This window comes from Phyllopteryx taeniolatus, chromosome 2, assembly GCF_024500385.1.
Source record: "Phyllopteryx taeniolatus isolate TA_2022b chromosome 2, UOR_Ptae_1.2, whole genome shotgun sequence".
In the NCBI taxonomy this organism is placed as follows: domain Eukaryota; kingdom Metazoa; phylum Chordata; class Actinopteri; order Syngnathiformes; family Syngnathidae; genus Phyllopteryx; species Phyllopteryx taeniolatus.
The window spans coordinates 32,653,322-32,680,206 of NC_084503.1; the positions used below are offsets into that span (position 1 = coordinate 32,653,322).

Genomic DNA, 26,885 nt, shown 5'->3' on the forward strand with positions numbered 1-26,885 from the left:
TTGATGCAATAAAACAAAATAACGAAGATTGAAGCCATAATTAATTACTACGATTATAGAGTAATAATTATGTTGTGCAATTGAACAGTATGCAGAATTACTTTCCTCCAATTACATAGTATCCTGCAATAAAGTTCTGTCCTACAGTAATGTAATCCGTAAACCTGGTGTGCATCAAACAAAGACACTTACTTATTCAACCAGTCTCGGCCCACTTGCATGTGCATTCAAGTCCTTGCATGAGAATTCAAGTCCTAAGCTCCAAGCGGTCTTGGTCCGCTTGCATGTGAACTCAGGTGCATTTCAGTTTAATTGAGCTGAGGTTTGAACACTTCACAGACCCAAGACAGAGACCAGCTTTAAATTGACAGCAAAAGCACAGGGTATACAAAAGACCAGCACATGCGGCGGAATCGTAATCATGATTTTCCGCTTTGATTTACGGAATAAAATGGCATTTCTCAACTTCTCAGACACCCTGTAAAAATGGCATGATAAATTGCACAGCATTGAATAACAAATTGTACAGTACGTAAGCCAGCATACAGCCTTCTTTTATACAGTGTTCCTGCAAGCAAGGGGAAACGTGTAAACTATACACAGGAAGGCTGGAGCCGGGATTCAAACCCTGAACCTCAGAACTCGGAGGCAAAAGTTGCTAACCACTTAACAACCTTGTTGCCTCAAAGTTTTCATGGTATTGATTATGATAGTGATAAAAATAATTGTGATTTCATCTACTTTCGTGCAGTTTTTTTTTTAGTTAATCTGTGAACAAAGATGAGTACTTAAATTGGCAGGGTAATAGAAATTGATATTCCAGTGATTTATAAACTCTCCCTGTCATTACTTGTTGTTGCAGCTGTCCTTCTCGCCCTCCACTCCCATGAACAGCCATGTGCGAGTCATGTGTCTGCTGGTCTCTCTCCTGCTGGACTGCTGTGGTCTGGCAGTAGTCTGTGGTCTGCTGGGGGCGTCCCATGGAATGCACACCCTCTCTTTCATGGCCGCAGAGGTAAATAAATAAGCATGTGTGTGTGTGTGTGTGTGTGTGTGTGTACACGCACACAAACACACAGTAAATAAGTATTTAATGTCAGCATTTTTCTCACTAGATATATTTCTCACAAAATATATTTCTGAAGGTACTATTGACATGAAATTTTCACCAGATGTTGGGAACAACCCAAGTAATCCATACATACAAAGAAAGTAGAACAAATAGGATCAGAAATTAAGTTGTGTGTAATAATGTGAAAGGACAAAAGTATTGAACACATGAAGAAAGGGCGGTGCAAAAAGGCATAGCAAGCCAAGACAACACCTAAAATCTATCAATAATAAAACACCAATCCAGCCCCTTGTCAGTGCAAATGAATATCAGCTGGTTCTGTCCAGACACACACACAAGACTGAGGGTCGCACTAGTCACTTTAGCAGCATTGGGTTTTTGTCGTCTAATTTATATCTTGTTTGCCTTGGTTCTCTCACATTGACTGTTCCACACGTCAGCTGATCTTTGATATTTTGCGCGTTCAATTAATACTTTTTATACGGTATATACCATAGTTTTATTTAGCTTTTTATATTGATGTTATTATTTGTACTTGTATTTGTATCTTTTGTAGCACTGCAGGCCCTTGAGTACTGTAATTTTAATCCTCTATGTGTTTGGCATATTGAAGATTTGACAATAAAAGTACCTTGTAATTGATGGCCTACAAAACGGTCTTATTGCCAAGGTGTGAATTAAGACACATCTCATGATGGGTAAGAGCAAAGACCTGTCTCAAGACCATCGCGAACTATCCATCCATTTTCTGAGCCGCTTCTCCTCACTAGGGTCGCGGGCGTGCTGGAGCCTATCCCAGCTGTCATCGGGCAGGAGGCGGGGAACATCCTGAACTGGTTGCCAGCCAATCGCAGGGCAAATAGAAACAAACAACCATTCACACTCACAGTCATGCCTACGGGCAATTTAGAGTCTCCAATTAATGCATGTTTTTGGGATGTGGGAGAAAACCCACGCAGGCACGGGGAGAACATGTAAACTCCACACAGGCGGGGCCGGGGATTGAACCCGGGTCCTCAGAACTGTGAGGCTGACGCTCTAACCAGTTGTTCACCGTGCCGCCCAATTGGTTTCAAAGGGAAAAAAATAAACCTGGTAGAATAGCCCAGACAATCGTTGACTTGAATCCAATTGAAAATCTATGGAAAGAACTGAAACTCAAGGTCCATAGAAGAAGCCCACAGAACCTTCAAGATTTGAAGACTGCTTGTGTGGAGGAATGGGCCAAAATCACACCAGAGCAATGCATGCGACTAGTTTCTCCATACATGAGGCGTCTTAAAGCTGTCATTGCAAACAAAGGCTTTTGTACAAAGTATTAAATAACTACCAGTTGGCGTGTTCAATACTTTCCCCCTGTCATTTCACATTCTTACACACAACTTAATTTCAGAGCTTATTTGTTCTACTGTCTTTGGCTGTATGGGTTACTTGGGTTGTTCCCAAAATTTGGTGAAATTTTCATGTCAATAGCACCTTTAGAAATATATGAAGTGAGGAAAAATAGTGGCATGTTAAATATAGGCTTTACACGATCAGGATTGTTGGGGCCGATCACTGATCAGCGAGTTTATAAAACCGATCACCGATCCGATCACATGATGGAGGAATGTGTCTATTTAAATGACCTGTTCATTTACTGTATATAGTTGTGTACTTAATTGCTAAAAAAAATATATTTACAATAAATAATGTATCTTTGTTCCTCTATTTATGCCAGTGAGGGATATTGACAGACAGAACAAATGAATGGTCTTCTATTAGAAGGCAGGAAGTAAATACAGTAATTAATTTATCCACTTTTTGTGACATTTGTTTGTTGGTGTGCCGTGAGATTTTTCAATCGTAAAATATGTTCTTTGGCTCCATAAGGTTGAAAATTACTGCTCTTGTCAGATCGTGCATTCTAAGCAGTCAGGTCAAACCAACATTACAACATGACATAAATAATGGGTGCTAACCTACTGTAATTAAATTACTTTATTTTTAATTACCATATTTTTGCGACCATAAGGCGCACCAGTCTCAGTTACGGGGTCTATTTCTGTATTTAACACATTCATAAGGCACACCGTATTATTGGGCGCAGGCATGGCAAAACATACGCTAGCTTAAAACATACGGTACCATGCATACAAGCGTATGTTTTTAAAAAGGCAGCGGGAGCAAAACTGAGTTCGGTTGTACTTTATTGAAGTATTTAACAATGTAAACAGTGAGTTCGGTTGTACTTTATTGAAGTATTTAACAATGTACTCACGTTATCTTTTATCAATCCTCATCCACAAATCCATCAAAGTCCTCATCTTCTGTATCTGAAATGAACAGCTGGGCAAGTTCTCCATCAAACATGCCGGGTTCCCTCTCGTCATTGTCTGAGTCAGTGTCGTTGCCGGGGGGCTGTTCAGCAATGATGCCGGCGTTTTGCTGCTTCCTCCACTTGCGAACCATGGATTCGTTGATCTTTAATTCTCTCGCGGCTGCTCGATTCCCAAGTTCCTCCGCGTAACTGATAGCTTGCAGTTTAAACTGTGCTTCGTAAGCATGTCTCTTCGTAGGTGCCATTTTCGGGGGTCCTTAGCCAAACCGATGTTGTTTTGCACAATGCACATACCGGCGCTATATACCTACTGGGGGCATGCCTTTAGCGTCCTCTTTCACGCGCACCCCTCCCCCTTTAACGTCCGCATGCTGTCCTCAGTCACGTCCGGCTTTCCTTCATATATGCAACGTGTCGGCAGGAAATGCTCCCAGTCAGTCAAGCGGAGCGCTCATCAAAGTCACACAACAACATTTCCACAGATTTTGGAACTCGGTGCACACACAAGGCGCGCCGCATTATAAGGCACCCCGTCCATTTCCAGAAAATTTAAGACTTTTAAGTGCGCCTTATGGTCGTGGAAATACGGTAAATTACTTCACCAAAACTTTAGAGCATGATTTGACAGAACGGCAGCATGTTTACGTCCAACCGGTTGTGCTAGCAGTAGCTTGCTAGGCTACATAACGTTTTTGTTGCCTGCTTGCGAGCCGTATCGTATTAAAAGTACGTGAACATACCTCAAGCAAGCCTTAAACAAATGTCCTCTCCTGTACTGAGCACCGGTGACCGTTTTTTCCCCATTTTGTAACGTGTGTATCCAGTCGCATTTGAGTTGACAAGATAAAGCCCAATGATTGTAAAAAAACGCGGCACGGTATATCGGAATACAAGATTTTATTGCAGTCGTCTGACATAGTGCAATCTTGAAAGAGAAAATTTCTCTTTTAATCTGATTGGGCATTACATGTTGTCTGTTCCACACCGCCGACATGTTTTAAAAAAAATAAATGTAATAACTTTATTGGGCGTCAGATATTTACAGGACTACACCAAAAGACACGCGACAAGGCTAAAAATAAACTAGCTTTTGGATTCAAATATACTTTTCACGATGGCGATGTGGAGTAAATGTCTTCTGCGGAGGTCATTGATCGGATCGGCGAATTATGACATTAAAGCCGATCAGCTGATCAGCATAAAATGCTAATTATTGGCCGATACCGATAAGGGCGATAAAATCGGTGTAAAGTCTAGTTAAATACTTACTTCAGCTGCAGTATGTATGCATGTATATGTGTGTGTATATGTTGTTTTTAATCATTATAAAGCAAACTGTGTTATGTTTATCTCTACTTTTGCCCTTAGTGTCTGATGGTGACCGTTCGCACAGGGCACGTCATTATGAGGTAAGTCCCTTTAAGCCTCCTTAAGGCATGCGTGCAGGTGCGCGCACCAATGCATCCTTGGATGGGAATGCCTCTGCAGATTTACATTGGAGTTGTCAGAGGTTAATCAAAGCGAGACAAATTGTTTCCCTCCAATTTTAATAAGAGCCTTGTTGTTCCGCAAAGGAAAGTTACATTTTCACAAGTAGAGAACCTCTAAAGTCATAAGCATTCAGAGAGAGACGCTGTCGTCTCGAATTAAAACGTGATGAAAGTGACTGTTATCGGCCTTGGAACATAGCATTATTTTTTTGGTTATATGTTCTGGTTTAACTTTTTAAATGTTAAGTGGTACCTTGACTTACAAATGCCCCGACGGAAACGTTTTACGGGTTTTTGAGCCGTTGCTTTCTTTGCTTTGTTTTGCGAGCCAAAATTTGAGTTAGAAGCGAACTTTGGATACACCACAGCTCGAGTGAATTGGGGGGGGGGAAAGGAGGGGCAGAGCAGTCAAACACACAAATACAAAAGGGAACACTTGCAAAGACCTACTGTAGGCCACAGAAGCGCACAGCAGACTAAACAGTTAAGTTCCTGATGTCACTCACGAGGCCCCACTCTTAAAGGCACACACACATACACATGCTTTGGATGGTCCAATATAATTACTTTATAAAAAAGTTTTTTTCTTTACATTATTATTGTTGTTGTTATTTACAACAGTGCTTTTTTTTATATCTTTGTTATAACCACAACATTCTTGGGTGGGTTGTTTTGGGTCTGGAATGGATTAATAGCCTTGTACTTTATTTCAATGGGAAAATTTATTTGGTATACTGTACGAGTAAATTGAGTAACGAGCTTGGTTGTGCATCGAATTAAGCTTCAGTAAGTCAAGGTGCCATTGTTTGTTGTTCTTTATCTGTGAATTTAGACATTACAAATTAAGACTGGACACCATGCCTGGATTTAGTTGAAATAGCCTTGTATTGACCTTGTTCCTGTCTTTATTCCTGTACAGGTACTCCATCCACCTGTGGGACCTGAACCACCCAGGAACATGGGAGAGTAAAGGAACTTACGTCTACTACGCAGACTTCATCATGGAGTTGGCAATGCTCTTTCTAGACCTCATGCATCACATCCATATGCTGGTAAGAAAAATAATGGAAATGAATTGGCACACCTTCTAGCTCATTCTCCTGCAATGTTTGACCTTGCCTTTTAATATTGGTCTCATCAGCTTTTTGGTAACATCTGGCTGTCCATGGCAAGCTTGGTCATCTTTATGCAGCTGCGATATCTCTTCCACGAGGTGCAGCGCCGCATCCGTAGACACAAGAATTACCTTCGTGTCATCAACAACATGGAGGCCAGGTAATAATAAATCAGTATTATTAAAAGTATACTTTTGGCTTTTATATTGTCTTTTTTATTTAATTTTTTTGCTATGATTTCTTGATTTACTTCAAGTATTTTGAGTTTCATAGTTAACATGCTTATCATTTTTGATACAGATTTGCAGTTGCCACTGCAGAGGAGCTGGCAGCGAATGATGACGATTGTGCCATTTGCTGGGATACCATGGTGACAGCACGAAAGCTTCCCTGTGGTCATCTGTTCCACAAGTGAGAGGAGCTTTTAAATTTTCCTACAGTTGCTAAAGTGTCATCAGGAATGTAGTAGTGCTGTCTGTAGATCAGCTGACTACAGCTGATTTAAATGTTTTAATGCACATTATGGCGTGTTTTTCCTTTTTTTCCGAATTTTAAAAAAGTGTCTGAATTGGTAATTCACTCTCGACTATACAGTTGCCAAACTATTCACAGACATTGACTATTTATAGACCCAAAAGAATAAAAAAAAATAATTCAGAGACACAGGTTCGAAAACATCAACATTTTTCATCTTTTGTTTTTTATCTTAATGATAGTATAAATAGTGTATAGCTTGCTGTGTACAGTTATCAATCCCAATTTTAGGTTAGAGTCAATTGATGTCCAAGTCTAGTTTAAACCTAACCCTGTCCCTTAATTTTGAATTACTTCATATTATGTGTCTATGACTAATCCATCGATGTATATGAATAGGTCATGTCTATGATCAGTCCATGTAGGCTATGAACAGTCCATGTTGTCTATGAATAGCCCATATCTATCAATCGTCCGGATACGACCATACAGGGCGGTCCTTGGTTTAATAGCACAGTAGTAAAGTCATAATTACAGTAGATATTTGTATGAAAAATGCTTCTAGACTGAGTATAAAATAATCAAATGAAAAACGGTAACAAAAAAGAACAATTCCTTACTGTTATACTTTTTTGTTTTACATACTGGGAGGGGCGCAAACTAATTGATTGCGTGCCCTTTGTAACCACAGTTACCGCGATGTAAGGAGTCAATAAAAGCCGTGATGTCATACAAAGGAAAAGAGCCCCAAAACACTTTTTTCCTGTTTAAAAAGTCAGAAAACCTTTCCCACATCTAGACCTGATTTTCCTCCGAAAGTATGTTTTCTGTGACCTAAAATTCAGTTTTCTTATGAAGAAAAGGCCCAGCTGAGGTGTGTGTGTGTGTGTGTGTGTGTGTGTGTGTGTGTGTGTGTGTGCGTGCGAGCGAGCGCGCGCGTGTGTGTGTGTGTTTTTTTTTCTTTTTTTTTTTCTTTGTGTTCCAGCTCTTGCTTGCGCTCTTGGCTGGAGCAGGACACCTCGTGCCCTACTTGTCGCACATCCCTCAACATCAATGGGGAAGGCGAGCAGGCTGGAGGCCAGCAGCCTGGCGTCCGCATAGGGGAAGATGCTGTTCCTGCGGGAGCCGCTGCAGATCCGAGACCGCACATCAATCAACAGAATCATTTCTTCCACTTCGATGGTCGGTCTGCAGACCCAAACTTGCAGTTTCCTCACAGTGTGTTAGCTAGTCACATTAACTGGGAATTCTCTCACAGGGTCACGTATTGCCAGCTGGTTACCCAGTTTCTCAGTAGAAGTAATGCACACCACCAATATCTTAGGGATTGCTCAGGCGAACAACTCTCAGCTTACGGCTATGGTAAGTTTCTTATTAATTATTTTGGTAAATGATGCAGTTGTCCTTGTGGGAGATGTACTTATAGTTGTATCCCACCTGGGATACAAGTGGTACCTCAACTTATGGGTAAAGGCCTCTTTATACTGCCGCGCTCGCTTGGCCGACAATGCCCGCGTTGCATCACGTGACCGACACATTGGCCCGCCCGGCCGCACTGCGTCACTTGACACGTACAGGGCAAAAATTGTTACTGCACGTAAAATTCCACGGAGATCATTCTCGTGATTGGTCCGTTTTAGTCACATGCTGTGATGACGTACTCAGCGTGCCCCGTGGTTCTAAATACCATCTACGCCGCCGCCTTCTTGATCGATTTTGCAGCATAATTAAAAGTATCATCTGGTCATCTAAGGTCCATTTGTTCTAGCAGTGACTGTTCCACGGTCGCCATTGTTGTTGCTTTGTTCCTTGTTACAGAAAGGAAAGTAAAAACGGCTACTGGAAATGGCAAAAAAATGCAGAGGAAACTCCACCCTGTGGTGTCCTAGCCAATACCAGTCATAGCGACACCCCCGACTTGGAGGAGAACTGCAGTACATTTTTAAAACGGCGCGTGTGGGTTGTGCTCGAGTATAAAGGCAAACTGCGTGCGGGATAGCCGCAGAGACATCAGCCTGCGCGAGTATAAAGAAGCCTTAACCCGACTTAAGAGTTTTTTTTGTTTTTCTTTTGAGGTGCGAGCAAACATTTAAGTTATAAGCGCCAGCTATTGTGGCAGCGAACCACATTTACCTTGGTTTATGAAAGTCCTCTTGCTTAACACTAACACACAGTGCAAAACGCTATAGACGGGCTAATGAAACTAAGATCGATGTTGTGGTAGTTATAAACATTTGAACACTAGCAGAAATAACACCTGTACATAGAGCATCCAACAATACTCAAAGGCATATTTATCTTTTGTGAAAAACAGCTGTTATTGCAGCTTGCTTGCAACATTCTTCAAATCTACCTGGAGTACTGCATGTCTATATAGTAGAACCTCAATTTAACGGACTAGTAGGGGTCAGGGGGTCGTCCGTTACAGCCGATTTTCCGTTCTATTGAAACACTTTTTTAGTGGCCAATATGCACCCATATTACTGTACAGTTAGAACATTGTTTTCTGTTTTTTTTTGCTACTCCTAGTACAGTACAAAGTTATTGTAAATAATTATAATATATAAATATATAAATATATGACTGCTGTGTAGAACTCCCTCAACAGCTTCTGTGGCAGGCCGTGCTTCCTCAGAAGCCGCAGGAAGTACTGTACATCCTCTGCTGGGTCTTTTTGAGGATGGAGTTGATGTTGGTCTCCCACTTCAGGCCCTGAAAGACTGTGATTCCCAGGAACATGAAGGTCTTGACGGTTGTCACATGGCAGTTGGAAAGCGTGAGGGGCAGCTGTGGCGAAGGGTGCCTCCTGAAGTCCACGATCATCTCTACTGTCTTAAGCGTGTTCAGCTCCAGGTTGTGTCGGCCGCACAACAGCTCTAGCCGCTCCACTTCCTGTCGATACGCAGACTCGTCACTGTCTTTGATGAGACAGATGACTGTGGTGCCGTCTGCAAAATTCAGGAGTTTGACAGCCGGGTGCAATGTGGTGCCGTCGTTTTTGTAGAGGGAGAGAAGAATCATAATAATAATTATTTGCCGTGGTGTGACTACTACAGTGAGTGCACGAATAAAGGCTTCTTTATAGTCGTGTGGACGGCGACTGTCACTGCGGCTGTCCCTCGCGTAGTTTGCCTTTATACTCGAGCGCAACACACGCGCGCTGTGTGCTGCAGTTCTCCAAGTCAGGGGTGTCACTATGTCTGGTATTGGACAGGAAACCATAGGGTGGAGTTTCCTCTGCATTTTTTGGCCATTTCCGGTAGCCGTTTTTAGATGAGGAGATGATACGTTTAATTATGCTGCAAAATCGATCGAGAAGGCGGCGACGTAGATGGTATGTAGAACAAAGGGGCACGCTGACTACCCCATCACAGCATGTGACTAAAACGGACCAATCATGAGAGATGATCTCCACGGCGTTCGACACGCACCAAGCTGAGAACAATAGCACACTACCCAATGACTTGAATACCTTCTACTGCAGATTTGAAAAGGACACCGGGGCCCTGTGACGCTCTTGAGATGGTCCAGCATGAGGCGTTCAACGGACTTCATGACCAAAGATGTCAGGGCCACAGGCCTGTAGTCATTCAGAACCGATATTGCAAGTTTCTTGGGAACTGGGATGATGGTGGAGCATTAGAAACAGGATGGTACCTTGCGCAGTTCCAGAGATCTGTTGATCTGTGTGAAGACTGGAGCGAGACTGCCATGTCGCCCAGCCCGACTTTCTACCATATTCTAATTTATGCTGTAGAGATGCACCTATAACTAGTGTAGTTTCTATACAGTAGCGTACAGTTCACAAGTAGTCAGTTTCTATTCCTTATGCAGTCTTTCTTATGTTTGCTATGGTTCCATGATTCTTATTGTACCTGTATGTCACCAGGCCCATCAGATCCAGGAGATGTTCCCTCAGGTGCCCTCCTACCTGATTATGCAAGACCTTCAGCTGACCCGCTCTGTGGAGGTAACCACCGACAACATCCTAGAGGGACGCATCCAGGTGCCTTTCCCTCCACCCACACAGGTCTGTCAGCTGTCACATTTTAAGTCTTCTCACTTAACGCACACATGCTATTTCTGTTGCTACTTGGAAACTTCTGCTTTCCTGGTTTGGTTTGAGTTTGCGCTAACTATGATGCATCCAGCTTTAAAATGAAAAACACCATTCAGCAATATGTCAGAATCAGAATCAGAATCATCTTTATTTGCCAAGTATGTCCAAAACACACAAGGAATTTGTCTCCGGTAGTTGGAGCCGCTCTAGTACAACAGACAGTCAATTTACAGAAGACTTTGGAGACATAAAGACATTGACAAAAAACAACAACAAACAACAATTGTGCAAAAAGATGCAGAGTCCTCAGTTCGAATGGCTAATATCGCAATAGTCCGGTGCAATGACCATTGTGCAAAGGGCACTGAGACTTCAAGGAGTGTATGCGGTTTAAAGTGACGAGTACTGCGATAATCTGGGACAATGGTTGTGCAAATGTTACAGATACTCCTCAATCAGTGTCCAAATGGAGCAGATGCTACTCTGGCATGAGTGGCCACTATATGCAAATAGTGCAGCACGGCGAGACAACTACAGTGAGTGCACGAGTAATACATAATACAGAAATGTGACAACGAACTCAAGTCAAAAAATTGCCAGCTTGTTGTAATGGAATTGTAAGTTAGCTGTTCAAGAAGTTGATTGCAAGAGGGAAGAAGCTGTTGGAATGTCTACTAGTTCTAGTTTGCATTGATCGGTAGCGCCTACCTGAGGGAAGGAGCTGGAAGAGCTGGTGACCAGGGTGGGGAGGGTCCGAGAGGATTTTGCACGCCCTTGTCTTAGTTCTGGCAGCGTGCAAGTCCTCAAGGGTGGGTAGGGGGGGTACCGACAATCCTTTCAGCAGTTTTGATTGTCCGTTGCAGTCGGAGTTTGTCCTTTTTTGTAGCAGCACCAAACCAGACTGTGATGGAAGAACACAGGACAGATTCGATGACCGCTGTGTAGAACTGTCTCAGCAGCTCCGGTGGCAGGCCATGCTTTCTCAGAAGCCGCAGGAAGTACATCCTCTGCTGGGCCTTTTTGAGGACGGAGTTGATGTTGGTCGCCCACTTCAGGTCCTGGGAGATTGTAATTCCCAGGAACTTGAAGGTCTCGACGGTTGACACAAGGCAGCTGGACAGCGTGAGGGGCAGCTGTGGCGAAGGATGCCTCCTGAAGTCCACGATCATCTCTACAGTCTTGAGCGTGTTCAGCTCCAGGTTGTGTCGGCCGCACCACAGCTCCAGCCGCTCCGCTTCCTGTCGATATGCAGACTCGTCACCGTCCTTGATGAGGCCGATGACAGTGGTGTCATCTGCAAACTTCAGGAGTTTGACAGTCGGGTTCGCTGAGGTGCAGTCGTTCGTGTAGAGAGAGAAGAGCAGCGGAGAGAGGACACAACCTTGGGGCGCCCCAGTGCTGATGCTGCGTGTGGATGTGGCTTTGACATGTGGACAGTGTTTAAATTAGGAGTGTCTCAGGGGCCCATTTCCTTTTCAAAGCAAGAGCATAATCGGGGGTGGGCAAACTTTTGTGCTCAAGTGCCACATCTGAATTTTAAAACGGACAGATGGGCCGTATGAGGTAGATCAGTTGAATGTGTATTAGGACTGGACATTTACTCGAATTTTAATTGATTAATTTTAATTTTTCCCTAACATGAGGAATAATCATGATTACAATATTGATGAAAATAATACTGATTATTTTGTCCATAATGGTGCAGCCCTAATGTGTATGTAAAATACGTAAAATTGTTAATTTCAATAATTAAAGGTAATTTAATTATAATTTAGTTAATGTTATGTAATTGTAATGACTCCTCATTTTAATTACAAAATTGTATTAAAATACAAAATTGTTAATTAATTGATTATTTGTTGATAAGATTATATCCATCCATCCATCCATTTTCTGAGCCGCTTCTCCTCACTAGGGTCACGGGCGTGCTGGAGCCTATCCCAGCTATCATCAGGCAGGAGGCGGGGTACACCCTAAACTGGTTGCCAGCCAATCGCAGGGCACATACAAACAAACAACCATTCGCACTCACATTCACACCTATGGGCAATTTAGAGTCTCCAATTAATGCATGTTTTTGGGATGTGGGAGGAAACCGGAGTGCCCGGAGAAAACACACGCAGGCACGAGGAGAACATGCAAACTCCACACAGGCGGGGCCGGGGATTGAACCTCGTTCCTCAGAACTGTGAGACTGACGCTCTAACCAGTCGTCCACCGTGCTGACAGATAAGATTATAAAATAAGAAAATAGAAGAGACTTGTCTTTTCCGTCAAAATAATACAAAGTATGTAAATGAGGGGCACAAGCCAGTGCAAACTGTAGGCCGGTCCCAAACCCGGATAAATGCAGAGGGTTGCGTCAGGAAGGGCATCCGGCTTAAGACTTTGCCAAACAAATATGAGCATTCATCCAAAGAATTCCATACCGGATTGGTCGTGGCCTGGGTTAACAACGTCCGCCATGGGCGCCGTCAATCTGCAGGGCGCCGTTGGAAATTTAGCTACTGTTGGTCGAAGTCGAAGAAGAGGAGGTGGAAAGCGGGTTCTTTGGCAGAAAGAGAAGAGGAAAGAGCAGACCAGTGATGGGACATTGATTTCTTAAAGTTGTAGAAGTGATCATGTTAAAATGTAAACTCTTGCAGAGGTATATAGAAATAATGTGCTGCATATTGATATTCTCTACCTTGTTAAATCACTGTTGATAATTATTTTGAAAAATCATTATGATCAGTGTCTTCACATAGATAAATATCAGTAATTATTGATGGAAAAAAATGAATTTTAGGTAATTTAAGCACATTTGTTATTTCAGAAGTGTGTATTAAACTGGTAGCACTTTGCATTCATCAATACCAAAGAAGTAATTATCAGTTTCAAAAAGGTTGGTGACCCCTGATGTAAATACTCACTGGGTCAGATTATTTGCCCGCCTCTAATTTATACTGTGATTGCTTGAAGTTGACCTTGAAAAGTGTGAATATAGTGCAGGCCATTGAGCGCGGTGTGTTGCAGGTTAGTCCTGCACTCGACGAGCAGGTGGGTCCCAGTGGAGCTCCAGCCGCCGAGGGCCCCAGCGAGCCTGAGAACACAGAAGCCAGAGGTGGTCGCTTCTCCAAGTCGGCTGAGGAGAGACAGACGATGTTAAAGCAGCGGAAAGAGGATCTGATCCAGCAGGCTCGCAGGTACACTAGCGCCTCTAAACCAGGCGTGGGCAAACATTTCATAATAGGATAGTTGTCCAAGTAAAAAACAAAAAAAACAACACAAATCAACAACCAAGAATACGCCCTCATTCATGTGGTTGTGGAGTTAGTTTAACTTGCCTAAGGAGGCCACGCTGTTTGTTGGAGGCAGAATTATTGAGTTTCTTTGGAATGGACGAAAGGACAGCAAAGTGACAGACGCAACAATATTGTCATTCTGTATGTATCAGGTCTGTCTGAGAAACTCGGAAGGATTTTCAACCAGCACAACATTCCGGTAAACTTCACACCTGGTAACACCCTGAGACAAAGACTGATACACCCCAAAGACAGGACACCACACACGCAGAAAAGCATTCTGGTGCATCTGGTCAAGTGCAGTGAGGGATGCGCAGATGCATACATATATTGGGGAAACCACACAACTACTGAGCAGACATGTGGCACAACACAGACGGGCTAACTCCTCAGGTCAAGACTCAGCTGTCTACCTGGACCTCTAAGAGAAACGGTACTCTTTTGAGGACAAAAATGTGTATATACTGTACAAGGAAGATGGATAGTTTGAAAGAGGGGTGAGAGAGGCCATATACACAAAGGTGGAAAAACCATTGCTGAATAGAGGAGGGGGCTTAAGACATCACCTACTTACCATGTCCTACTTACAATGCCATCCTTTTGTCCATTCCAAAGAAACCTAATATCTCTGCCTTCAACAAATGCATGGCCTCCTTGACTGGTAACTCCATGACCACTTCACAACTGAATGAATATTAATGAGGGAGTTTCCACCCAACGACTGGTGGACTGACAATGGCCTCTTGGCTAGGCGGCTTAACGACTCCCCTTTTTTTGCATTTCAAACGAATGATTCCATACGTGGTGTGGGGCATGCCTCTAAATTGGAGCATAAACACTGGCTAGTGTGTCCTAACTAAGCCCTGTTGCATGAACTGATGAAGCCTGCTCGGATGAGAGGCGAAACGTCTTCTAAGACAAAGAACATTCCAGTTGCAATCAATTCGATGCCCTAAAAAAACTTAAAAAATGTTCAATTGTTTGTTCTAATTATAAAATATTTTACTAATATTTTCTATTTACATATTTTTATAATGATTTACAATAAATCAGCTCACCAATTTAATGATTCGTTAATTTAAAAAACTATAGTGAGGAAAAGGGGTACAGAAGATGGATGGATGGATAAATACATTAAAGGAACACTGGCTAAATTTAACAAACATTACAAGACTTGATGATGTAAATTCTCGCTAGGCTGGATTAAAGAACGGATTTACTATACTGTACTTTATTCTGCATTAGATGCTCACAGAGCTGGAGTTTAACTAAATTTACACTTTGCCACATATTTGCAATGTCACCTAGTTGCGAATTTCTTTTGCGAACTCCTGTTATTTGCAAAAACTATTTGCTATTTTGCGCCATCTTGTGGCCAAGGAAGTATGTTGAAGTGAGGGGAGGGATTAATTTAGTCAGCCCATGAACCTGGTCTCATAGGGGAAAAAAAGGTATTTGCTGCTATCTTCGAGAGGCAATTGTAGTAATTCACGCCCACCCAAAGTTTATTTGGGGGGTGGGTGGGCATGTATTACTCAAGGTATTTCATTATTTGTGGCAAAGCTTGGTTCATTGTATAGGTTATTGCAAGACGACAGTTGGAACTCAGATTTTTTGTGTGTGTGTGTGACTCGAGAGGCGGAATTTCCTCTGTGCTGTATTGTCGCATTCATTCCTTGGTGGCATGACTTGCAGGAGATACCTGACCAAGAGTTCAGAGGGGCGGGATGACGATGTTCCTCGCCTGGAGGACGAGGAGGAGGACTCTTTCTCGGTTGTAGACTCAACAACGCTGAGGCGTCGATCCATGGCGGCAGCCATGGAGAGACGTATGCAACAGGATGCTGCGCCCTGAAAACCCAGCTTCAGACTTCAGCAAACCCCCCAAAGGCATGACAGTGTTTTTAACTCCTCCCCCTCATGATGTACAGTAAAGTCGGCGGCCGTCGTCACCTTTTCAGAGCGTAATTAATAAAGAGCATCACAAACATGGCCTTCGGATAGCAGTATTAAAGTCGGACTATCTCTACGGTCCTCGGCGTCACCGATTGCAGCTAAACTACTTGCAGCTAGTGATGGGCGCGGAAGATCTTTGAGTGTACTGAATCATTTGAATCAGTTTGTTAAAAAGATTTGTTCAAAAGATTCGGTCACAGAGTCATTCAAGGGCTTCCTCATTCAGTTAATGATACATTCCTGAGGTTCACGTTCACGCAACGTTTACCGAAGGACTATGCGTTGTTGTTGTCACGTATTACAAACTAGAAAGGCTGAGAGATTTAAAAATACAAAAAATTGAGTTAAATTAACACCTACCTATCTCTCTCTAAGGAAGCTCTGGAACACCTGGCTTCGGTTGTGACTTGTGAACATGCGTGCAGCGAGTTCAGTTACCACACATATCCTTCCGCGTCCGCTTACGTCCAGCCAGACTCCTCCCGGCCGGCGAGACTTTCCTGCATTCCACCATGCGTCGCTGACACCAGCACCCGCCACCCGGGCTTCCTGCTCTCAGCTTACTGTTATTGTCATCTGATTAGTGTAAAGCGTCTTTCAGTGTCTTGAGCAGCGCTATATGAGTTTAATCTATTATTATTACAGACACAGAGGGGATGATATGTAAATATGTTTTATTTTAAATTTCTTATTCATCTTTTCAAACAAATCTCCCCCCTTAAACTCCCTGCTGCTGCCGCTTCAGTTTGCCTTGCACTGGCGAATGAAACTCACACCGGCCTCCTGTCCTCTCATGAGTTTGTGTGTAGTCTGTTAAGATTATGGAGACCCCGTCCAACCCACGCCCCATGTGTGTACTTGTTTCCATGTGCTTGACTGACTCAACAGTGAAAGCTATCCCCGTGAGGACGTCAGGACGAGCGGTTAAAATCACTCATGAGTATGCTCACTGCGTAGTACGTCGTTCCTTGCGTGAACGAATCACTCATTGTACTAGTTCGCAGTGAACTTCCGCATGAATCGCTGCATACGTACTAGTACATCGCTCCTTAGCGGATCACGAACAAATAAGTTCCCAGACGAAGAAGTTCAACGAATGAATCACTGGTGTAACGGATCGCGGACAAAGAAGTTCAACGAACGACTCACTCGTGTCTAACGGATTGCGGTCACTAAAAAGATTCATTCTTTTGAACGAAACGTTCGCAAACGAAACAACACTACTGTGCGCATTGTGAATGCCAATGCTATTTCTGTACGTGCCACACAATGTAAGCAGCATCTTCAGCAGGCAGGGAAGCTATGATGATTGGCTGCTGGTTGAGAAAATAAAACCGCACGTGTTGCATTCAGAGAAACCAAGTCTTTGAAAAGCTGTTTGGGTTTCTTGGTTTTCTTTTTAGAATTCTTGTTCTCTTTTGAGAAAAAAAAATCTGATTTATTTGTGTTATGGTTTTCAACTGTGAACGGCAGTAAATGTAGGCAAAATACTTATTTTTTATTTTATTTTTTAAAAACTTTTTTGTTCTTGGCTTACCCTTGTGTAAGAGAATGTCACTTTAGTATTTTTCAGTATGAACATGAATGTTTTTAATGCTGCAAACAGAACTATTGATGTGTCAGCATTGTATCATTTCCATCTGTTTTTATTTAGTATAGGTCTGTACATTTTGGGGGGTTTCTAATCTTCTTTTGTGAGCAACAAAGAGGAAGTATTACATTTTGTATAAGTGTGAAGGGTTTTCTTCCTGAAACTACTGTATGTTAATAAGAAAATATTTTCCAATGGGGTTTTGGCATCATGTCTGTTGCTATCATTTTCAAATGTGAAAAAGGTGTATGGAAATCTTTGGCCTTTGTCTGCTCAAATGGGGGGAGACATACCAGCAAGCAACATAATCACTTGTTTGTTTTCATTTATTAGAGCGCAACAGGAGAGTGGGTTAATATTTTGGGTCTTTCTATAAGTTTCTCTGAGGATTTAGTTGTTTAAGGAATCAAATGGGGGGCGGGGCTGTGTATGGCCCACGGGCTCCAGGTTTACCACCCCTGTTCTAAATGCTGAGTTGGGATGCTATTTGCTTACTATTTGAGGGGATGTTAGATGCTTGACTAGGATTGGTGAACACAGGAAACATTTGGTTTTATTTTCAGTTAGTTAACACATCTATCCATTTTATGACTTTATAGAAAGAGAACAGTTTATGAAGAGGCCATTTTTGGATTGAATGTTACCAGTGTAAATGTGCCTACACAGCAAGATGGTTCCCTCATAGGTCATTTGTGTCAATCTAGAATTTTTTTTTTTGTAAATGGCATACAGAATACATACTCAATAAAAAGAAACGCGTGGCTGCAGCTTTTTAGCAAAAATGTAACTGACTCTTTTTGAAAAACGTCTACAATACTGTATACAATTTAATGCAGTTAAATGTGAAAGCTATTAATTTAACGCTATGTTTAGTTTCTGGTTTTATTACTTTGCGGGAGTATAACTACACTGGCTGACTGCTTTCCTTATTCAGCTACACTATTAACTGCCGCTCGACAGCCGGAAAAAACAAACTGATAAGACACCGTCAGTAGGTTATATTAATCTATCAAAACTGAATTATTTTGTCAAGTCTGGGGAAGTGGCTGGCGACCACCAGTTGAGGGTGTACCCCCCCCCTCTCGCCCAGTCACCTGGGATAGACTCCAGCACCCCCGCGACCGTACGGAGGATGGCTGACTGGATGGATGGAGAAACCTCCTTTACAATTGGAAGAAGGCGGAGTCTCGTTTTACGACAGGTGACATTTATATCTTTCAAACTGCCCGCGATGTATTTTTTAAATGATTTATACTTCTGTCCGAGACGTGTATTTTATACATATATTTACACTAACTACTCCCGTGTTAGCATAGGTAAGTGCTAAATAATGGCGCGTTCCGATTTACGTACACGTTTAGGTTCCGCCATGTACCTAATGTCGAGTAAGCTTGTTTCGTGTCAATCGCTATTCGTAGCCAGTCAGACACGTGGATTCTAAACTTCCTCTGTTTTTCCATTAAAACGGTTGGATTCATGCAGCGTACGAAACTATTAAAAGGTTCCGTTAAATAAATGACTGAAACGAAGGCGTTTTAAAAATAATGACGCCATCGAGGTGCGCCCACTCTACCAGGAAGTTGCCACGTCACAGTGTGTCAGATGCAAACACCCACAGAAGTGGTGTGGTCGAGGCCATTCAAAAATATGCTTCATTCCGAAAGTGAATTTTGTCGCTTGAATTACTGGGCAACTTGTAGAAGAGTTTAACAACGGAGCTACGTTATTCAACGCGGGACTTTCACCCTGTTGTCTGTTCTTGTTTGCTGTTTACCGGTAAGTACTTTAGCTAGCCGGCTAGCCGCGTAGCAGAAATTTAGTGTGGTTAACTAGAGTGGTGACAGTTTAGCTTTTTGTAGCTACTATTTAGCGTCAAACTACAATCAGTTTTATGGTGTCTTATTAAAAAGTTTGAATTGAAGTTTTGTATCTACTATTTAACAAATTAAATATTTGAAAATATGTAGAACAAACATGGCCCTTACTTGAAGCCATATAGGCAAGAAAAATCAAAACTTTGAACACAATTGACATCTAAACAACGCTGTAGTAAAACTAAAACTTATCTCCTGAGGGTTTTATTGTTCAGGGTTTATCGAATGTGTTTGACAGGTATAGATTTCAAAAGTAGCACCTAATAATAAATATCAGCTTTTGAGAATGATTTAAAGAGGGCCGTTTTTTTTTTTTTTTTTTTTTTAATATAAATCATATTAGTCTTGTCGCGGTGTGACTACTGACTAGTTACAGTCTGTGCAACAGACATGGAACCAATAAATGACAGCAGTAAAGTGTATGTTGCTATGGCAACGTTAGTCAAGTGATGACTGTGTGGAATGGGCGTATATCACAGTTGATATCCTGTTCTGGGACCTTGCCCAGATCCTGCAAAGACAAATAGTATTTTATGACCCATGATAGTTCATTGCTGAGCATACTCTCTTGTAAAGAATCTGAATCAGAATGGATTTTATTGCCATTGTCGGTGAAAGGTACATTCACACCTAGGAATTATTCTTGGTCTGGGGGTACGTAGAAAGCAGTGTAGTGTCACTTTCCAACAGGAAATAATGAAAAAAGGCATAATTGTTCCACGGTCATACTGCCACCTCATTTAATCACGGTCACAAAAAAATAGTACAATTTTGGGAGGGATAAAGTGCTTGAAATTGCAAAAGTTACTTAAACAAAAATTCAGTCTAACTGTGAATAGTGGTAAAATTCTATACAGGGGTCCTCTATTTACAGCGGTCTCGAAATACAACAGTTCAAGGCTATGAATGGTGCTCTCCCTTACCACTGTACTTAATGTTTTTCATGTGATTAGTAATGTGACAAGATTTCCCAAAAATGACTGTCTGTGAAAATGCGGAGTCTAGTTTGAATAGACACTTCAACCTGAGTACAACGCACAGAGAATTTTGAAAATTGGAGTGTGGGAAATTGAGGTTTTTTTTTTGTGTTGGAAAAAATTTTGTGTGTGTGATCGCCTATAGAAAATCTGGTCAAAAACTGCCTTCAAATTAGAATCCTGTGGCTTCATCTGCTATTCGGGGAGCCCCTTCTCCTATTGGCTGACAAGTTTCTGGGCCGAAATTTCGGGGGTTCTCCAAGTCGACACATTAAAATTACTGTGTTGTTTCAAACGGCTTGCCCTAAAACTTGAGTTAAAAAGCACAAATGGAACATTATTTGTGAGAAGAGCAGTGTGGGCAGGAGAATGGCTTACTTTCGTTATATATCTGAATGTATTAGTTATGTAGGATTTGATTGTAATGTATTATATTATGGCCTAGCCTGTTTTTCATACAAATATTTACAAGACTTTACACCGATTTGATCGGGCTAATCGGTACCGGCCGATATTTAGCATTTTATGCTGATCGGCTCTGCAAAAGACATTTACTCCGCGTCGCCGCGTGCACAGTATATTTGAATGCAAAAGCTAGTTTATTTTTAGCCTTGTCGCGTGTCTTTTGACGTAGTACTGTAAATATCTAACTGCCAAAGAAGTTATAAAAAAAAAATAAAATGTATTCAGCATCCCGTTTTTTACAATCATTGGGCTTTATCTTGTCAACTCAAATGCGACCGGATACACATGTTACCGTGGCGACGACAACAAGAGTGGAGCGAGCCGACGGTATTATAAGGACAAAATGGAGGGAAACGTGGACAGGACAGGAGAGGACGTTCGTTTAAAGCTTGCTTGAGGTATGTTCACATACTTTTAATACGATACGGCTCACAAGTAGGCAATAAAATGTTATATAGCCTAGCAAGCTAGCGGTAGCACGAACGGTTGGACGTATACATGCCGCCGTTCTGTCGAATCATGCTCTAAAGTTTCGATGTGGGTGAAGTAATTTAATTCAATATAAAGTAATTTAATTACAGGAAGTAAGCACCCATCATTTCTGTCATGATCATTATGGGGAATGTGAGGTTACTCGCCAACAGACAAACTTATGGCTGTTAGAAAACTGCAGTTGTTTGTTTACATTCAATCATGAGCTGCTGCCATTCCAAACAACGTTATGCAAGCTGTGATCGCGAGATTACAATTTCAGGATGCCTGTGTCCTCTTCATCAGTGGAGACATAAACCATGTTCCACTGGCTCATCTATTAACAACTTCACACAGCATGTAGACTGAAACGAGAGGGAATAAAACTCTAGTCTGGACATCCTGTATGCCAGTGTGAAAGGAGCATCCGGTTCTTCTTCTCTCCCTCCTCAGTTTGGCCGAAAGACGCAGGAAGCGCTGCTGATGTGTCTCAATGTCACGGACTAATTTTATTTTTCAAGAAAAGCTTTTTAAGAAAGACTTCTATTAAAAGGAATATTTTTTTATTCAAATTATTTTTGTTTTCCATTCGATTTTACGATCCCAGATACTGCATGGGTAAGGATCAGATTATAATGGGTGTGTAAAACGGGAAGAATTACACAGGTGTTGCATGACGTAAGCAACTCCAATGTCACCATTTGCATCATTACTTATTAAAATTAAAGGGGACGTGATGCATTTTACATGATTTAAAACACATCCTATGTCTCTTTTAATAATTTGTAACATTTCGTCAAAATACCCCAACGATCAAAAGAAACGTTTCAAAATCTGAATCAAATGAATATTGGTACATCTTGTACTTCTTTTTCCTGTACCATTGTGTTTTGTTTATAACTACCTCGTGATGTTTTTGTATATTGGTGTAAATATGTCATATAAAAGGGCTGTAAAGTAACAAAGAAGTCGTGCAAATTGCTTGTATGAGTGCTTCACTTCGACCTTGGTAAAGGTGTATTAAACCACAAATGACAGGATTCTGTCAGAATTTGTGTTTGTCAGGTCAAGGTTCTGTATGACGTAAAACAAACATACTAGATTGTTTTAAAAAAAATTCCTTTCCGATTCATTTTTCAAGACACACACAAATGCACGGCTTTGTGAGCTCATTGAAAGTCTTGTTTCCCAGGCCGAGGTTGTGGAATGCTGCTGGATGAGATGCCCCTGTTCGATCCCTCTCTACTTCAGGAGTTAGACTGGAGCGACAACAATGTCTCCTTCTCCCCCCTAATCTCCCCCTCCAGCCCTGGCGAAGGCCTGGTACTCAGGCCCCTCTGCACTGCTGACTTCAACAGGGGTGAGTGGCCGATTTTGAACCATCTGGTAATCTCCAAAATGTCTCACAAAGTCGAAGTTTTACAGAGTCCAACAGTAGCAGTCCCAGGAGGCTGTTTAAGCTCAAGTTCAAACTGATTTCTCACAAGTAAAACAATGAGTAAACCGTCCCTAATATTAATTTATAATTACTGTAGAGGTACAGTATTCCCCTGCATATATGCAAATCATGAACTCAGCTATTCACGGTTATATTTGTGGACCTATCCTCCATTATTCATTGAAAATCTCACACATTCACAGTTGTTGTGCTAAGGTTAAAGCCATGTATGATATAAAAGTGTCGCTTGGCGCCATCTTGTAGCATCATGTTGCCAAGGAACTGTGTTGAAGTGAGGGGAAGCCAGTCATTTAGTAGCCCTGTCTATTGCAAAGGTAGTGCTTTGCTGCCATTTTGTGGTATTTATAGGCAACTATATCCATTGCTGTATCACTTATAGAAATTGTAAAACTTTTTCAACCTTTTTCAGCTTGCATAATGTCGTTTGGAACCTTTTTTTCAATTACTCCTAGAGTTTTGCAATTTGCTGGAGGACTCGGTCTCCAATAATAGTCCAATAATAGTCACTTTCATGTCGTTTTAAACTTTGTTTTCATCCATCCATCCATTTTCTGAGCTGCTTATCCTCACAAGGGTCGCGGGAGTGCTGGAGCCTATCCCAGCTATCATCGGGCAAGGAGGCGGGGTACACCCTGAACTGGTTGCCAGACAATCGCAGGGCACACATAAACAAACAACCATTCGCACTCACATACACACCTCGGGGCAATTTAGAGACTTCAATTTACCTACCATGCATTATTTTTGGGATGTGGGAGGAAACCGGAATGCCCGGAGAAAACCCACGCAGGCACGGGAGAACATGCAAAGTCCAAATAGGCGGGGCCGGGTTTGAACCCCGGTCCTCCGAACTGTGAGGCAGATGCTCTAGCCAGTCTTTCACCGTTCCGCCACTCTGTTTTCATGTTACATAAATTCTAACATACCGTTGAGATTGTTCCTTCTGGCACAGAATGGCGGCTTTTAAAATCAGTGTAAAGTGAGTTGAATGTCAAGGTTGCTGATAGGCACAAATTTACATGATCAATTTACGCTGCTCATTCTTGTCTTGCAGGGTTCTTTAAGGTTTTATCTCAATTAACGGAGACTGGTGACGTCACCGCAGACCAGTTTATAAGTAAGTCAAATTACCTTCATTTCTTGTGTATAATACGCACCCCCAAAATCAGGAAAACCCATATACCAATGTAAAATATGCACCATTGATTTGCTGCTATTCATATGCTCAAAACATGACGTGTTATCCGTATTTTATTAGGTTTTTCAAATAAATATTCTGCTCTGTGTGCATGCGCTGACGTTTGTCGCCATAGCCGACGGCAGAACAACCAAGTCACGAACAACACGACCATTAGCTTCTAGCTCTGCGAGTCTCTCTCTCTTCTCATGACCATACCTGCGAGCTGAGCGATGCGCTCAAAAACACTTGGAAATAACAGCGCTGACCACAACCCATTAACGGTAACACACATAATTAAGTTAGTTACTGTACACGGGTTCAATGATTAAAGGAGACGCTCGTCCGTTTATCATGGGGCTTATTGTGAAACAACAAAACACGGCTACTGTGGGAAATAGCCAACGCTAGAAACAACAGAACAAAATAAATGCGATCTTAATTTCTATGCTAGTTCTCGCTCTCTCTCTGTGTGTGTGTGTGTTCAAACAGCGAGCAGCGCAATGCGTTCCAGAGCGGTACCTACCGGCGGCTGTTCAGTACGACAACAGACAGTCAATTGACAGAGAATACCTTTGAGACATAAAAACAGTGGTGTCCCCCTCGCTTAAAACCCGGAAATGTATATTTAACGTGTGAAAGTTTATGTGCATTTTGATTGGCCGTAATCTGCAATGTTGCGCCAGAAATTCAAATTTAGATTCGAGGCAAATACAGTGGCAGACTGATTGGGCACATTGTGCCACAACATGCACACGGCGCGACAGTTCAGTCGGGTTTAGCCGCGTAGCTCGGTGTGTGGCAGCTTTTAAGCAGATCCTTAAGTGCTCAACAGCATCACTTATTATCAATTGAAATTTTACATTTTAGTAAGATGAGTACCAACAAATGTGTATTAAAAAAATCATGAATCTTTTGTCCTACAGATAAATTTGAGCACATGAAGAAAACGGGGGACTACTATGTAGTGGTGGTGGAGGACACCAATCTAGGACAAATTGTGGCCACGGCCACTTTGATCACGGAACACAAATTCATTCATTCTTGTGCAAAGGTAGGTTACTGACTCTTAATACAACTTACTCGCTATAAATTCCTTTAAGTATAGGAGGTGACTGAGGGCACTGAGGTGGTAATGCTGCATACTGGTGGACTGTTGAGCTTGAATGAAAACTCTTATCTGTTGCGGTTGTTTGCAGAGAGGTCGAGTGGAGGAGGTGGTCGTCAGTGACGTGTGCAGAGGCAAACAGCTGGGAAAACTGTGAGTAGAACTCTGGTCTGAGACCTAAACAAAAAATTCAGTCACTTTTGTTATCTCTGCCCAAAAAAATATATTTATATCAATCTAGTTTATTTTGACCATGTGTAGATTATTCCAATTTTATTCTGGTGACACACTATATTTTTCCTTAGATAGTAGCCTTCACTATAATAGATGCCACGCTCCAGTTAATCACAGTGTAATCCCCCTGAACAAAAAAAAAATATATATATTTTAACATCTGTAAAGCCTGACAGTGAAGTTTAAAAAGGAAGTGCTGCTATATACATTGGCACACTCGTTGTTGTGATAGCGCAAGTGACACTTGATTATTAAATCTTGTCCATTTTGGACTCAAGTTCTTGTTTACCGGAAGAGGACTATGTGTTTGGCTTCCTCATCCATTACCCACCTGTCCGTCTTTTCTCTCCCTCAGGTTACTGTCCACGCTTACGCTTCTCAGCAAAAAACTCAACTGCTATAAAATCACACTGGAATGTGCACCCAATAATGTGGCTTTCTACCAGAAGTTTGGTTACGCCGCTTCTGACGAGACTTACATGCAGTGTCGCTTCTCCCACTGAGAACCACCGGGCCTGGAACGCAGCTTTGCACGCCACCCTCTGACGTCAGCCGAGCAGAACATTGCGGTTTGGAGTGCGTCATTTTGAAACTTTTGAGTTGTTCCGAGGAGTGTCATCCTGACTAAGAGCTGAAGTAAACACAAACACATGTCAAAGCCCCCTCCCCAGCGCCCCCTTTTTTGTTTTGGTAACCATGGCTACCTCACAGTGGCGGAGCTCTGAAGAAGGGCTCGTCACTTACTGTAAATGTCTTATTTTATTACAATGGTGACGGAAAATAGGAATGAAATCAGCCAGACATTCAATGAAAGCTTAAGCTTATGTCCTTAAAGCATCCAATAATTCATTAATAAATAATTGATGGTTGAAGGCAAGTAACCAAAGAACCATTCATTGAACACTAATTCTTCTTTTCCTTTCGGCTTGTCCCTTTAGGGGTCGCCACAGTGCGTCATCCTTTTCCTGCATCCTCCTCTCGAACACCAACTGCCCTAACACTAAATAGTGCTAAAAAATTAATCACAATGATGGTATAAATCCTACAGGATTTAAAATCAATTTAAGTAGGCAATGGGAGTTTATATTGTGTGTATGAAAGTCATGAACGTTTTATATTTGGATAGCAACAATGATCACATTTTGTGAAAGGGCGATATGGATACAAAAATGATATTTGTACATTTATACTTGTCTTTTTTTCTAGTTGGGCAAAGGGAACATATTTAATGTAATTTATTGCCAAATCTGTACAAAACTAAATAAAACATTGGTAACCCATAACCCAGTCTTATTTCGTGTGCTTTTTGGGTTTGTAATTTATTCAATTTACAGCGCCGTGAAAAAGTATTGGCCCCCTTCTCAAATTTTTTGTTTTTGCAAAATTTCCCACTTTGTTTAACATCAAATAAATGTCCAAGTGAAGTTAAAATGCTGTATTTAAATGATTTCATTTAATAAAGAGAAAAAAAAACTATTTGAAGTTACCTGGCCCTTTGTGAAAAAGTCATTACCTCCTTGTTAATTCATGAATTAATTTTGGCTAATCACAATTCTTGCTTAATTTTCCACTGATCACACCCAAGCCTGATTACCTCCAGACCTGTTCAATCAAGAAATCACTTAAACAGAATCTGTCCCAACAAAATCAAGTCAGACAAAAGATCTAAAAAAAGCTGTTCCAAAATGACATGACCCAAATAAATTCCAGAACAGTCAAGAAATAAAGTAATTGACACCTATCAGTCTGGAAAGGGTT

At 41.8% G+C, this 26,885-nt stretch overlaps 2 protein-coding genes across 3 annotated transcripts in view; both read left to right on the forward strand.

Annotated features, from left to right (window-relative positions):
* Window positions 1-18,144, forward strand: part of LOC133474268 (E3 ubiquitin-protein ligase AMFR-like) — a 24,555-nt gene extending 6,411 nt beyond the window's left edge. Inside the window, exons 5-14 of the mRNA XM_061765785.1 lie at window positions 863-1,015; window positions 4,761-4,801; window positions 5,802-5,934; window positions 6,024-6,157; window positions 6,298-6,408; window positions 7,457-7,653; window positions 7,730-7,833; window positions 10,361-10,501; window positions 13,547-13,716; window positions 15,511-18,144. Coding sequence (XP_061621769.1) covers window positions 863-1,015; window positions 4,761-4,801; window positions 5,802-5,934; window positions 6,024-6,157; window positions 6,298-6,408; window positions 7,457-7,653; window positions 7,730-7,833; window positions 10,361-10,501; window positions 13,547-13,716; window positions 15,511-15,670 — 1,344 coding nt within the window. The 3' untranslated portion in view covers window positions 15,671-18,144. The remainder of the gene's footprint in view (window positions 1-862; window positions 1,016-4,760; window positions 4,802-5,801; window positions 5,935-6,023; window positions 6,158-6,297; window positions 6,409-7,456; window positions 7,654-7,729; window positions 7,834-10,360; window positions 10,502-13,546; window positions 13,717-15,510) is intronic.
* Window positions 18,145-18,928: 784 nt separating this feature from the next.
* On the forward strand, window positions 18,929-26,410 carry gnpnat1 (glucosamine-phosphate N-acetyltransferase 1). 2 transcript variants are annotated; one of them, XM_061765792.1, is made up of 6 exons: window positions 18,929-19,138; window positions 22,342-22,509; window positions 23,663-23,725; window positions 24,712-24,839; window positions 24,985-25,046; window positions 25,483-26,410. In XM_061765792.1, the coding sequence occupies exons 2-6, from the start codon at window positions 22,356-22,358 to the stop codon at window positions 25,628-25,630; spliced, it is 555 nt and encodes a 184-aa protein (XP_061621776.1). In that variant the 5' UTR covers window positions 18,929-19,138; window positions 22,342-22,355; the 3' UTR covers window positions 25,631-26,410. The 2 variants fall into 2 exon arrangements, with proteins under 2 accessions (XP_061621776.1, XP_061621777.1); XM_061765793.1 differs by lacking the exon at window positions 18,929-19,138 and adding an exon at window positions 20,220-21,076.
* The last annotated feature ends 475 nt before the right edge of the window (window positions 26,411-26,885 follow it).